Consider the following 15,137-nt stretch of genomic DNA (forward strand, 5'->3'; position numbering starts at 1 on the left):
TCCTCTCTCTTGAAGGTTTAGTTATCTTTGAACCATTTTGGTCTGACATAAGTTAAAAGGACTTTTGTTTCCTGTGCCAAATTTGTATTTCTGTCATCTCGGCTTTTTCCCCTTTTTACCCCTTTGGGCTGAGAAATTCTATAAACCTCAAAGGGGTTCTTTGTTTCACCCACACGGATTAAACTTTCTGTGTTTTTCGACTTTTATCGTTTGTTTGTGCTGCTAATCTGAGCTACCTGTTTCCCAGCTGACTTATTTTCAGTGTTGCTCATGCTGAAGGTCTTGCTGCCTTTTTCATATGTGCAGTAGTGACGTGTCCAAGTGCATCCCAGGGGACCTAGGACAGGACCAAAAAAGAACAAAATAGTCTGTGAGCCAAAACATTTTTCTCTGAATAGCAGGCTTCTGGAAAGACTTCTGAAAATCAATTTGCAATTAAAGTGTGATAAATCAAAAGTTGTTTATCGCTACTGATAAAAATCTACCATTCGGGTATCTCCCCCCTCGTTTGAGCGCACATCAAAGTGAATGGATAAACAGGATGAATTATGAGCTCTGTGTGAGAGAATCTCCTCTGCAGAGGCCTGGGAGAACTCGAGACATGTTTATGATGATAGATGTAAAACTCTGCACTTAAAAGTGGGGTGAGGGGTCCTGTCTGGATTGGAGCACGGCTGGAAAGACTCACGTTTCTCCTGGACGTACAGGAAGCCTTCCATCGTCCACTGGCCTGGGGGTTTATAGTCTTGATCTGCAGACCTTATCCTCCTCATCAGCTTCTCCACTTCCTGCTTGGTGCTCACAAAGTTGTTTCGTGTCTGCACAGAAAATAAAAGGTTGGATTAAAAGTTCATCGTCAGTGGAAGTGTTGTGTAGCCACATTTTCAACTCAAAAATAACCATAACTTCCTGACTTCATGGAGAAGAAAAACAAAGGAGAAAAATCAAACATTCGACACATGGCTTGTATTTGTGCAGCATCAAAGGGACACTTGGGCTGAAAGAAATAAGACAAAGTGACACTGCGATATATTTTCTTTTTGTAATTTATATCATAAGATGAAAAATAAATTTAAGTTATTCCAAATGAATGAATTTATTATCTTGCATTGATAATAAAAAATGTGATGCACAAAACTACTTTTCAGTATAATGATATAAAGAGCTACAAATACACAAGGGCTTTCAAATAATTACATATTGGTAGTTAATCATGATTAACTGCTTGTAATTGCATATGTAGAATTTAATTATTTTAATTTTCAAAACAATTTTCAAAGTCAGCACCAACAATGTGAAGCATTTTCTGATTTCTGAATTAAATTAATACAAATATGGGTATTTTATGGTGTGGTGAATATGCAGGTCACAACTTGTCCACAGGAGTGTTTCCGAATTGTTGGATTGTTTATTTGATGAGTTTGATGAGGGAAAGCAGGAAATACCATAAGACACCATAGCGTTGGCAGAGCAGCTCTTATCTCAGCACCGCTGATCTAAAAATAGCTTGCACCTACAACTAAACTGCTTTCGACATGATTAAACAAATGATATTTTTCTTTTATTTTCCTAAATATTATTGCAAATGAAAGTCAGAGTATTTTTCAAGTCATCAGCCATTAGAGCATAATTCAAATGTTTTTGAACAAACTTTATAATGATAACCATAATTTAAAAAAAAATAAAAACCTCAAAATGCACTGTTCCACATTATTAAGCACGACAGAGTTTTAAAACATTTTATTGGTTGTAAAGAACTAAAAATGGTATTTAGGAAAATAAGAGAAAAATGTCATTTGCTTAATAATGTAGACAGCAGTGTAAAGGTAACAAACCTATTAGTAAGTCTATAGGGATTATGGCAGTGGGCGAATTTGCCAAAATGTTGAAGTATCCCTTTCAGCGTTCCACACACTTCAGGAGAACTCCCCGCATTGTCAGGCTGAATCCCTCCTTCTGACCAAAGTCATTGGTCAGTGTTGTGAAACACAGTGTATTACACTGTTATACATGAAAAATATCCCTGAGGAGTGCATGTACAAAATGACCCACTGAAGTTCAATGATGTCGGGTTGGTGCACTGATAGAGTTTAGTTGCCTTTTCCTTGCAAGTAGCCCAGATCAGAACAACAGTTAAGCTACTTTCTCAAGAAACTGTCCTTTATTATTCCTTTGACTTCTGAAACTTCTGGTAGGCAACATTAGCTTAACCATGAAAAAAGAACTTGCCATGGATTGGAAAAAAAGAAAGAAAAACAGCTACAGGAAACAACATCAAAGTGAAATGTTTGACATCAAGAGACACACACTGCGAAGCATGGTGCATACCCCTTTTCTTTTGCTTGACTTTTTCCTTTTCATTTATTAAAATTACTAGTATTTTTTTATTGTTGCCTTTTTTCTTCTGCCTTAATCTAACTGATTTCCCAAACCTTGTTTTATTGTATCCTTCCTTTTGTATACAAGTGCAAAACAATTATGTCTCCAAGTCCTATATGATTTTAAAAGTGAAATAAGGTATTTGAAGGTGAAGCGGTGTCCTCATTTTACATCACTGGGAAAGCAAGAAGATGCTACGGTGAGTGGCATCCGATCTCTGCCCTTCTACAGGAGTAGAATATTATAGTATAGTAGTATAGTATAATATTATGTGGAAAAAAATAGCATGCAACTCATATGCTTAGAAAATTTTATGCATTCATTTTGACTCTTATCGCATCACAATTAACAATTTAATGCTGTCAGCACAAAAATATACTAATATGAAAGAGTCTTTTATAGCTTCAGCTACAGCTATCTGCAATATGTTTCTTGTGAATCCAAAATAAACACATTTTAACACTGCTTATACAATTACTCTGAGGGAAGCTGATAGCTAGCTTAAGTTTCTCATCTGGCTGCATTAAAAAATCTGAGAGCATGTAACGCCTTTGAATGTTGGGGAAAAAGCAGTGCTTGGTTGATTGCATGAAGTTATTTTACGTATCCTTGGCAAAAAAAAAAAGACTTTTGTGATGTGTTTATTGTGAAAGCTCATATCACAATAATGAAAAACTGTGATTTATTTTGCAGCCCTTGTTAAGACTTAGTAAGGCGCTGGCAAAAACTTTAGAAATTAAACTGCTGCAATTCAAATAGTTGGAAAAGTCCACTTAAAGTGATTCCAAAGTTTAACTGTTAATGATCCCTGGAAACCTCTTGTGTTGTTTTTGTTTTTTAGAGAACAGTACGAGAAACCTCTTGTCTATTTTTCAGAGAAAGGTTTCATTTCCTTTACTAGGGAGATGCTGAGACAGCCTCACCTTCTCCAGCTCCTCTCTGAGCTCTCTGCATCTTCGGACATGGAGAGAGGGTCATACAGTGGAAACCGTCAGGGCAGAAATCCTGACATTTCAGGTCAAAGAGAAATTTGGGCCCTCAGGCTACAAGTGGTGAGGTTATGGTGATGAGAGGAGGGGGGCACGGCTGTGGCTGTAGTCTAACTCCCAACTCCAACTCTTTTTGACACATTACCATTGAATAGCCTGCAGTGACTGCCTGCAATACCACATTCTGAAAATATTGATCTTCTGTGCAGCAGAGAATCTCATTTAATCACACAGCTTTCCATTTGTGAAAAGTCGTCTTGTTATGTCGTGGTATGATAAGCTGCAGAATCTGATTACGAGGCTGATTGCCTTTGTGTACAAGCCCTGAGGTGTGGAGACTTACGTTCTGTAGGTTGAACTGAAGCTGCTGTTTGTAGGGCTCAAATTCATGAGCCAGTTCGTATCCTTCATGGTAGAATGTAAACAAACCCTGAAGAAAGGCCAGGAGCTGCAGAGAAAGAATATTTAAGGCTGATTTACTGAGTGAATAAACAACACAGAGCTTGATTAGAATTCACAGCACAGAGAACACTTTAATAAGGAACACTGCAACTTCAGATTTCCATTTTGAAAAGCAGATGCCATGATGACTTTCTTAACTACACAATAATCATTTTATGTCTCTGACACATGGGGAGTTAAATCTGTTGTGATTTATTTCCAGAAGTACAAAATTTGCTTTAATTTGTGTTTCAGTCAAAGTCACACTCTTTGAGAATCCACTTTTGAAGAAAAACTCTCATTTTAATATTTACTTTGAATTTTTGTCAGTGGAAAACCTAATGACTCTAATTTAAAGCATTGCAATCTCAGAAGCAATCTAAACACATCAGCAATCAATCATTTTTCTGATAGCTGGCAAATGCTGTTGGGAACAACAAAGGTTTCTCTGTAATTCTGAAGAAGACAGAAGTTAGTGTTACTAACTAAGCAAGACTTCCTTTTTCATGAGGCAATTATGTACGCAACATCATTTACTGTCAATAACAGCATTTATTTCGGCAGCTATTTTAGATTTTTATGTCTAAATTCCAAATTTCTCCATCTGTGCAGCAATCTGCATGCAAAGGACACTCAGCAGTTTGCTCCTTCTTCGGTCAATCTTTGCAATCACACAGCACGCTATGCACTCTGTTTGAGATATGTGACTGCCTGACTAGCATGACCAAGCCTGGAGAGTGTATTTGTTTTTTTGGGTTTTTTTTTGTCTTTTTGGGGATTTACCTCTTTACCTCTAACAAAAAAAGCTCCATGAGAAACCTATATAACCTGTAATTATGGGGCAGGCTTTTAAAACAAAGTTTTCACTATGATGATTACAGACATGAGACCATCATCTTTATGAAACAAATGATTGTTCATAAAAATATTCAGGATTATTTTGCTACAAAAGTCAAAACTTTTTCATTAGTGTATTCTTTTTATATTTGTGTAAACACGTTTAGATTCCTAATCACTGTCTCGGTAATCTAAGAGTGGTTGTTGCCATACATTTTGTTAGCGAGGATTAAGTCATTGTTCACAGCCAGAGTACTGTCAGAAAAAGTGTTTTCTTTTTTTTTTCAATTTTATTTTTGAGCTTTTTCATGCCTTTATTAGATACAGGAGGACAATGGATCGACTTGAAAACAGGGAAGAGAGCAGGGGGGAGACATGCAGGAAAGGGCCACAGGCCGGATTCAAACCCAGCCTGCCTGAATACATGGTGTGCAACTTAAACAACTTGAGCGTCTGCGTGCCCTAAAATTTTGTTTTTTTTTGCTGCTGAGTCTACTATACAGTCCACTGTATGCTGCTCACTACAAAGTGAATAGAGAGTAGGGAATGAGTGAGTGGTTTTGGACATAGCCATTCTCTTTGACCAAACTTCAAAATAAAAGCAGGTCCATTTCCAAACAGAAAGTCAGTCTTTAGTTTAAATTAGAACAAAAATCCAAAATTAAACAAAAACAGTTTAACCCTTTAAATCCTGATACCTCAAATAATAGCCAGAAAAATCTCACTTTCTGGAACTGAGAACAAAAAAAAGGAACAAAAAAACAAACTAACAAAAACAGAAACAAAAAGGAAAAATTGACATAAAAATTTTTTAAAAATGTCTATGTATTGCATTTGCTGCATTACACAAATCTTTCAATTGACAATCTACAGGAGGGCATTTTTCACCATTCATCAGATTGTATTCAAAAGATTTTAAAGAATGCGTTGATAATATTGATTGAACATTGGTCTCATAAAAGTATGTATTCAATATGATACAACTGGTTTTAAAGGGTTAAACACAAAATATTGGATTTTGAAAGAGTGTCATAAAGAGATAAATCGCCATTTATTAAAGAAATTCAGAGATAAATCACGATTAAGAATTTTAATCATTTGAAAGCCCCGATTTATATTTAATTGATAAATTATTTCATGAACTTGGCTTCAGCGAAAGAATAGACAAAAAATAAAATGGTGTGTGTGAGGATAACTTTAAAATCTTATTAAAATTATTGAAAACCATCACTGATGTCAGCAAATGTAAGTTGCCTCCCTTGGTTGCTACCTTTCTTGCATCCACTGACCTTTAACACTTGGACTCAATAAGTGATCACTTCTGCAGCCAGTGGCCTGATATATCATCCAAATGTCGCCAACAGGGCCTTCAGTAAGCCGCAGTATGAGTGTTATGTGTACAATATGACATTCAGAAACATCCAGTAATCCCTCGCCTCAGACATGGGAAAGAGTCTGAATGATTTGATCAAATCTTGAGATTTGGAGTTATCCTCATACACTGCACTGTATCTTTGTCTTTATTCTCTCACCTAGGCAAAGTTTTTAAATAACTGCATACATCACATGTGAATTAAACTAATTCAAATTATAGGATGTTGGAGCCTGTACCAGCTGTACTGACAACAAATTCCACCAGCTTGGCTGTGTGGTCATTAAAGAATCAATCAATCAATCAGGATATGTTCATTGTAAATGGTAAAGAAGCCAGTGAGTACAGTGTTTGTCAAACTGAGGAACAGTAACCAAGGAGGGTGGCGTTGACACTGGTTGCTATGGGAGAGGGCTTTCTGATTGGAGGGTCAGCAGACCAATCAGAAGGCCAAGAAAGGGACAACTGGTCAATACATGTCTGTCTACAAATGCTTTAACAGCAATAACCCAAACACTTCACATACTGATAATCACAACCTCCATGTAGAAACTTACATTTCTGTTTAGAATCTGTAAATAAAGGTTAAAAACAATGTCAAATAATGTTTCAGCAAATCTGAAAACATTAAATATCATGTTGATGCACTGAATACTGCACATAGTAGGAAGGGAAAAAAGAAAACTTTCAGAAAGTTTTCGTCCCCTTAGACTGACACATATTGATTTTATTTCTGTATCACTCACAAGCATCCTTAATAAACGGCAGGAAAAAAAAAAACACTGACAGTCTAGTAGGAGGAAAAAAAACAGAATATATCACTGGTAAAGAGAATCCTGAGAACACAGTGCTTTTCTCACCCCAATCCTCACACATACACTGATTTCATTTTTAACATGAGGCTGCGATGTCAAACGTTCAAGGATGAAGCATCTTATCTGTGCCCAGATTCATCATGGGCAAGGCTGAGCCCTGTCGCTTCCCCCATCACTACCTGGAGCATGGAGATTTACATTTCTGGCCTGGGTTATGGGTGACCTGCCAGTGGAAATAAACACATGGGAGTGGGAGGCTTTTAAAACAGCCACTCTGCTCCCATCTCACGTTCCCAGACATTTAACACCTAGAGAACTTAATGTTTCCTGGTAACTTCTCCCCTAAAGATGTTAGAATTGACTCGACATATCTGTAAGGTCTGGGCTTTTACCCAGGCTTGGATTTGTGCTTCCACTTTGTCTTGTTTTGTTTGACAACAACCACTTTATCTAATTTTATCCACTACCTCCCTAAATAGGTCGACAATATTACCGAGAATTTGTGATGCAGATGACAAATATGTAGAATAAACAAGCTTAGATATATACTTGTAAGAGATGTATGATTGTGCATTCACTCAGGAAAAGGGAGAGGAAACACATAAAAAAACACTTCCATTAGCACTAAGTACAAAGATTCTGTGCTATTTTGCTTTTGTGCTTTTCAAACTTTTACTTTTATTTATACTAGGGCTGGACAATATATCTAATTTTTACATTTTAGCCAGATAAATAAGGTTAAGTAGCTAAATGGAGCTCAGCAGAAGTTCAAGCAAGAACACAATTTCTTACTCATTCATTAGTCACCACTCATTTATATCTTTTTCTTCTTCCTTTCATTCTTTCATCCTGCTTGATGATCAGCTGGTTAAGGACGTTCACTCTCTTAAGTACTAAGCTAATCAGATACTGACACAAACTCTTTTGACCAATCATCTTGCACCTGTAATATTGTAAATCTGTCATCCTCTCTTTATAGTCAGCCTGTCATTTCAGTGTGGATGCTGCAACCCTCATCCACCCCAGCCACCTCCATTCAGTTCATCAGCATCTGGTCCAGATCTTTGCATACCTTGGTCTCCTCCTCCAAGCTACCTCATTGGGTTCCCAGTCCAGCTTTTCAGAATTGTACTCCTCATCTGATCTTGCATCCTGCATCAACACCACCACCAGTGTCTAGACTCCATGGGGGGGGGGGCTATCTGATTCCTGCTATTTGCCTCACTACCCCTTCAAGTACATGTAGTCACCACGATGGAGTCTAATTGCCTAAGACATTGAACATTTCTCTTTGATTAAAATTTGTAAAATACATTGTCATCAAAGTTGTATCAAGACTCTCCTGATTAAAAATATTCTAGCCTTGCCTTGCACAACTGTTGTCTGACTCTGATCCGCCAGACTTTAGATGGTGCCATGTCTTGCACTGATTCTCTGTTTGCTTTTTAAACTTTTCACTACTTTCAGGACTAAAAAGTAAGCTCAAGGTTTTCCCCCGATTTTACTAGCACAGCTATAAATTGCACAAAACTGGCATTTTGAGAGCACTTCGTTAAGCAGAAAACACTTTCTGCCCCTCATCTGGAATTGTATCAGTAATATGACATCATGTGAAAACAACCTATAGGGATATTTGTTGTTCTGATTGATCAAATACTATATGCAAATACTTACACAACTCTAAATTGTGCAAATACATTAGCAATACTTGGAAAAGCTGGTAGAGCTGGCACAGTCCACCAGCTTTTTTAAATGTTGCACATGTGCATGTGCAGTTAAGGAAGTGCTCCTGACATCCTGCCATGTGTTAATTTGGTTAATTAATTATTTGGCAGCTCTTTTCTCTTCTTTTAATAAAGAAATGTTTTCCTGTTTTGATAAAACTACTGCTAAAGCTAAATCTACGCTAATCTCTTCACTGGCTGCCATTGTTTACAGGGTTGCAGTACAACTATACCATACCCACAGCTACTGTCTATTTCTTCTCTGACTAGGAATAAGTTTTTCAGCTTTACAAGAAGGAATCTGCCTGATGACTGATGTGGAATCTGGCCCATCCATAGGCTTTGCATGGTCAGTAGTATCAAATAGGTTTCGCTTTTATTTGATTTTGTCCAGCATCATATCAAAGTTTATAAATCTGGTGTTGTGACAGTAATTTTTTATTTCAGAATTAATTTTTAAAAAAAATGTGCAATATTGCCATTCAGCTAAAAATATCAAGATATGATTTATGATCCATATCGAGCAGCCCTTTCAGTAAAAAGACTAAATAATTACTGGATATTAAATATACTGAGCACTAATAAAGCACAGAAATGTGTAAAAAGGACACTTTTCTTACCGGCTCGACAAACTCAAACTTCTTCTTTTCTTGCACTTCTTGTATTTTGAAAACATACTCGAGCGATGCATCATAGAAGAGTTGTCTCTCCTTATCAATCTGTGTGTCGGCCTGTGGAGGAGCAAACAGAGCGGGGTTAGAGCCATAACAAAGAGCAGGGTCAAACAGGGAGAGCACCATGTGAACAGAGAGTTAATGCTTACCCCAGCACCTGGAAACGGAGAGGTGCACAAACAAAAAGCTTAACTTTTAAGGAGACTCTCAGCTGACCATAAAATAGCATTATTTAAGAACGTGTTGGGGATAAGAAAATTGGTTTTGCTTTTACCTCCTGCAGGTATGCTTCCTTCTTCTTGGATGACAAGTTGAGGTGTCTCTCAAGTGTGGAGTAGTATTTCTCTGTTTCCTTATCGAATTTCTTCTTTCCCTCCTGAAAGGGTCCAGAAGACAAATAAAGAGCTTAAATATTACCTTAAGAGAGTGTCATGCATTCCTGATGTGGGTGTGTGATGAGCTGCCACTAGGTGGAAGCCTCACTTCACTTTCACATGTCATTTGGAAAATGCCACTAAGAGTTCCTGTCACAGGGCTGTTATAATTACAGGTCATAAAAGTGACACATGATTGATGCAATCAAGTGTAGATAATGTCTGAATGGTCAGCAAGGACTCTAAATTATCTAAATGACTGCAGAGAAATATATGAGGCTATTTTCACAGCTGCTGACTTAAGTCCACAACATCATATATGACACTGTAAATCAGCAAAAGCATTGTGTATTCAGCAGTGATTGGGCATCTTGAGCTCCACCTGCAAACCCACATCAAGCTCTATGACACTGAGTCCCAGGAATCTGACAGAAGCTGTGTCTGGAGTCTCTTAAATGACGTCTCCTCACTCCTCTGTTGAACCAGTTGTGGTTCCCGACCTGCCATGTTCAGGATCGCCCCAAAGCCCCTGAAGCTGCACAGAGGTGAGAGGATCGAGGAGAGGAGAGGGAGATCTGAAGAGCGATGAGTGAGGATACCAGAGAGCAGACTTCACAGGAGTCTTTTACTGACAGATGAGCCTCCTTATTGGAGATCACTCATTTACTGAAGCTGCAGGAGGGCCGCTCAGTTATGGTGGAAATCATTTTCAGGATTATTTTGATGGAAAAAGTGATTACTCATTGATTGTACAACATCTGATTTTATCAAACATCAATTAACCCTTCACTTTGAAAAGCAGTAATGCAATGCAAGCAATAACGAAACATAAATAAGTTTTAAAAATTCAAATATTGTAAAATAATGATATATAACAATGATAAATAAACTCAGATAAATTAACTAAGTATATTAGGTGTTGGCGGTCAAGTCTTGTGGCCAAAATATAACAGCAAATACTTCAACACTTCAACCATACAGCACAAACCAACATTTTGCCTTTATCAGACAGAAAACTGAAGAGAGACAGGAACACCTGGAGGGGAGAGAGGGGGATAATAGCTGCAAGGGGTTAAGGTTGGATGTAAACCCACAGCCGCTGTGACAAGGACTAAAGTCTCTAAACATGTGACTCAACCAGTGAAAGACTGGACATCTGAATTTTGGGTAAATGCCAGCTAGGACTGATAGGGCCTCTGAGAATTACTCTTTATTCCACTAATAAAAATACGGGGTAAAACAGACAAAAATTCTAATGAAACTGATTTTCTCAGAGATGTTCTTGTTCATTTTTTTCATCAAAACACATGTTCTGAGTTTATCATGTAATAAATTTACAAGAAACCAAACTCATGATTTTTTCTTAAGAATAGCTACAGCTACAAGGACTACAGCCTCTTAATAGGGACACCTGCTCTAACCAATGAGCTAAACTGGCACCCACACTCAGTTTTTTACTTTAAAAAGTTATACATTTACAGAGGAATTAGAATTTATTTATAACTTTCCAAACTTAAAAAATTCAAGTATATAAAGTCATAAATATCATTTTAAATCTCTGGAACAAAGAGACATCCTCTTGCTTTAAAGACTGGCTCATGGGTACTAGGAAAAACAACCAGGTTAAACCAATACGGCGGTTTTTGACTATATCTCAGACCCACAACACCCCTTGACGCCTTTTGTTTTTACAGTGTTCTTCTAATGTAATTCAGGTGTATGAAAGGATGACGATGATGGATCTATTTCACACTGACCTGGGAAACAGTCCATACAAAGTGTTTGGGAAGGGCAGCACTTTTCAAAAAACTCCAGAAAGTGATTGGACGAATGTTCTGTCTCATTCATAACGGGCCAATCAGAGTGACAAGACTAAATGATGCTGTACGCATGTCTTCTCTAGAGCCGATAGGTTACCACTGCTGTAGATTGTTAATGGTGGAGCTTCTCTGTGAATATCAATTCCAAGCCCGGTTCAAAAACATGTTCCCTGCCGAGACAAGCCTTCAGTGTGGCTCTTTGCTCTTGTTTTAAAAAGAAATGTTGTCCAGTTCTGATTAAACTGCCTCTTTCCTACATGTACATTTCCTACAAGGCAGCAGCCTTTAGATACACCAGCAAACTCCACCCAAGAAGATCACAAACCCATGCCAAAGGAAACCAGGAGAAGAGTGTAAACACTTTTCCCGTCATGAAAAGCTTTCAGTGTTGCTCTCTGCCCTTCTTTCCTTATGACAGTCTGAATGTTCTGTCTTCCCTGAAAAATTACAAATAAAGTATTTAATGTCGAGGTAGGCTACCATCAAACATAGCAGTGACAGCAGAAAGGTCAAAAGGTTTCAGTGCAGGACTTCTAGGATCTAATGTTGGCAAAAGAAGATGATACAAGACATTTAACAACCAACTGGAATGGCAAAGAAAATAAGAGAAATGCTCTGTTGGATGTGGGTGGGAAAATCCTAAAAATAACTGATTTATTTCTGAAACATACCATTGTTGTGGCCGTCAGTGAAGCTGCTGTAGAGGAACTGGTTAAGAAGGCATTTTGCCAAGAAGATTGTAAATGAAGGCTATCATGTTGAGAATGATTCTTTATTTTTTGAGACCATAGCATGTTGTGCTCTCATTTTCTTTTCAGCTGAGTTAAATCCTTGTCGGCACACACCCACCGCTTAAGTAATTATGTTGTATTTCATGTGATGTAAGTGTGCTTCATTGGATATTTTGACTTCTTGTTAGTTTTGAAAATAGGGCCGGTCTAGTGCCCCCACACCTATGCACAACATAGCATGGGGCACAGTAATCTATATGCTCATTATCTTGTTATATCATCTTGAGAAGCCAACATCATAATTAAGCACCCAGTACCAATATGTGTAACCCTAAGTCAACAACAGCATGTTGACTGAGCATTATATGTGCATTTTAATTCTCCTGCAAACAAATACTAAACTCCCAAGAATCAGAAAGAAGTCTCTTAAATGAGGCCTCCTGGTACTTTGCTCTTTGATTGAACTGGAGGTAGTTCCTGACCCTCCATGTTGGGATCACCCCAAAGCCCCTGAAGCTGCTCAGAGGTGAGAGGATCAAAAGGAGTGGAGGGAGATCTGAGGACGGATGAGAGCAGACCTCATGGAAGTCTCATTATTGACAGACCGACAGACCTCCTCATTGGATGAAGAAAGTTTAAAACATCACCTGAGTTTTAAAAGGGAGGCGAGATGGGGTTCCCAAACTGTTTCTTTGTCAGGTAAGGGCCCTAATAACCTCCGCTAAAGATTCTTAGTTCACTAAAACTAGGTAAATGAAATCTAAAAATAATCTTATTTGGCTCAAACCAACATAAAAACTAGGCTAAGGAGAACTATGGCTTGGGAGAAGATTTATTTTCCAGCCATACGATGACCAGAAGCATACAGCGAACGCTTCATAGAAATAGTTTCAAGACAACAAAGTGTTTGGAGTGGACAAGTCAAAGGCCAGACTTTACCTTACATTACTTATTTTTATTTAACTGACATAACCAACCATAACTGATCTATAAAAGAGGTTAAAACATCCAAGGGGTTGAAAACTTTTTCTAGGCACTTAAAGAGATATGCCGTAAACACAGTCAGTCACACCCTTAGCTAACAAGTCCCTATATTTTTAGAATTTATCTCAACTGTTCTCTGCAAAAGTTTAAAATTGCAAAACTTCTACATATGGCTAAAAAACTAACAAGACACTTTCAAAGAGAAAGCAATTAAAAATGATACTGCAACATAAAACTTCCAGATTCTCCAGGTGAAATAACAGTCATTGCTTTGAAAACATTTTGTTGAAAGCTGACTCTCTAAAGAAGAACTATATTAAATAAAAAGCAATGAAAATCTTTCAGATGTACACTTCTACCCCTGCAGTAACTTCAGTGGCTATTGTGGGCTTGTTTTGTGCTACAGCTCTTCTCAAGTCTAGTCGCGGCTGTGAGGCTGACACTAGTTCATTTTCAGAGTCCAGATATCATCTGTATTGTGTCCTGATTGAGGCAGAAAAACCTAACAAACGTGTGATGTAGCAAAAGGAAGGAGTGTGGCTCCCTTCATCACCTGCTGTTGTGCAGGTGAAGCTGAGGGCGAGATATGACTTGTTCTATATTTTTTTTTCTTGTCTTTGTTTTAATAGTTGTGAAGTCTGCTGTAGATTCATTGTTTGCTCTATTATCTGAATGTTGTCACGCAGACATTGCCATACTTTGCTGGCAATTCAAAATGGAATGCATTGTTTTTTACTTGGCCTTGCTGTGACCCACCCCGTCATAGCTTTGAGTCCCTCCCCAAGGACAAAGGCCCCACTTTGGGAATCACAGCACTAAACAGACACAACAGACAGTTTTCATATTATACATACAGGAAAACTATAATGCAAAATGAGTATTGATAACAGAATACTGGACACAAATTTAATCAGTTCAGTAAAATATAGTGCATTACTATGGAATTCAATTTTCTGAGTCACCATCAAACAGAAGAGTCTTTTAAGTTAATGTCTTAAAATCAAAAGAATCACAAACAACTTCTTAATCTAAATTTTCTTTAAAAGGCCAGTTATTGACACCAAGAAACATTTTTTAGATTTATCATCAAGTCAAAAAAGTAATTTAAGGCTGATCATTAATGAGTGTTGGCTTTGAACTGTTAGATGATTTTAATATCTTAATTCAATTTAAAACAAAATAAACTTTCTGTTGTGACAGAATAAAAGGATCAGGTAAATGACAGGGTTTGCATATCATACATAAATAGGAATTAATCAATAAATAATTGAATAATAGATAGTGGTGTAAAGATAACCTGTTATGGATCGGTTAACTGATCTTGACGTCAGCAGTCCGAGTGCATCGGTCCGCGGAGCCCTGGATCGGTAAAACTGCGGTGGTCTTTGGACTGGTTTTAACGTTAGAGATCGGTTCATTCAGGCTTGTTCTCATAGCCTGTTCAGCCATGCTCTGACTCAGCGTCTGTAATCTTGCGCAACCCGCGATGACCTTTTACCTTTAAACGAGAGTTCCGTTTGCCCTATGTGCTCGCTAGGTAGCTGGATGTTCACCGGTCATCGCCTAAGCGTCTTTCAGTTCTGCACCTCAGGAAAAAGTCGACTTCATATGAGGGATGACTTTCGAAATGTCTGCCCGTCTGTACGCTTTGGGGAAAAGCGATTAAGAACTACGGCAGCTCATAAGTCTCACCTGTTGAGACGGCGGAGCTAAAGTTTAGCTAAGATGCTAACGCTAAATGCAGCACAAACAGACCCGAACATAAACACTTTTCTGAGTTAAAACTTGGAGAAGTCTTCAGTTATCACCGTAACAACAGTCCCTTTATTCATGGGGTTTACCACCGTAACGTGTTGTTGGGAGTGATTGATTTGGTGACATAATCAATACATCTGAGCCACTGATGTGATATTAGACAGAGACGACTTCACCTCCAGTTCTCCAGTTCAAGAATAAAAACAATCAAGAATGGTCAGATACACAGAGAAAGGAAATAA

The 15,137-nt window shown here is 37.9% G+C and overlaps 1 protein-coding gene across 4 annotated transcripts in view; it reads right to left on the reverse strand.

The window, feature by feature from the left end:
• LOC121519818 (rho GTPase-activating protein 42) overlaps positions 1-15,137 on the reverse strand; it is a 154,282-nt gene that overhangs the window by 29,120 nt on the left and 110,025 nt on the right. For all 4 annotated transcript variants that reach the window (XM_041802841.1, XM_041802824.1, XM_041802833.1 and 1 more), the window contains exons 5-9: positions 9,506-9,607; positions 9,178-9,288; positions 3,712-3,816; positions 689-818; positions 237-337 (exon numbers count right to left, since the gene is read on the reverse strand). In XM_041802841.1, coding sequence (XP_041658775.1) covers positions 237-337; positions 689-818; positions 3,712-3,816; positions 9,178-9,288; positions 9,506-9,607 — 549 coding nt within the window. The remainder of the gene's footprint in view (positions 1-236; positions 338-688; positions 819-3,711; positions 3,817-9,177; positions 9,289-9,505; positions 9,608-15,137) is intronic.

This window comes from Cheilinus undulatus, linkage group 2, assembly GCF_018320785.1.
Source record: "Cheilinus undulatus linkage group 2, ASM1832078v1, whole genome shotgun sequence".
Taxonomy (NCBI): domain Eukaryota; kingdom Metazoa; phylum Chordata; class Actinopteri; order Labriformes; family Labridae; genus Cheilinus; species Cheilinus undulatus.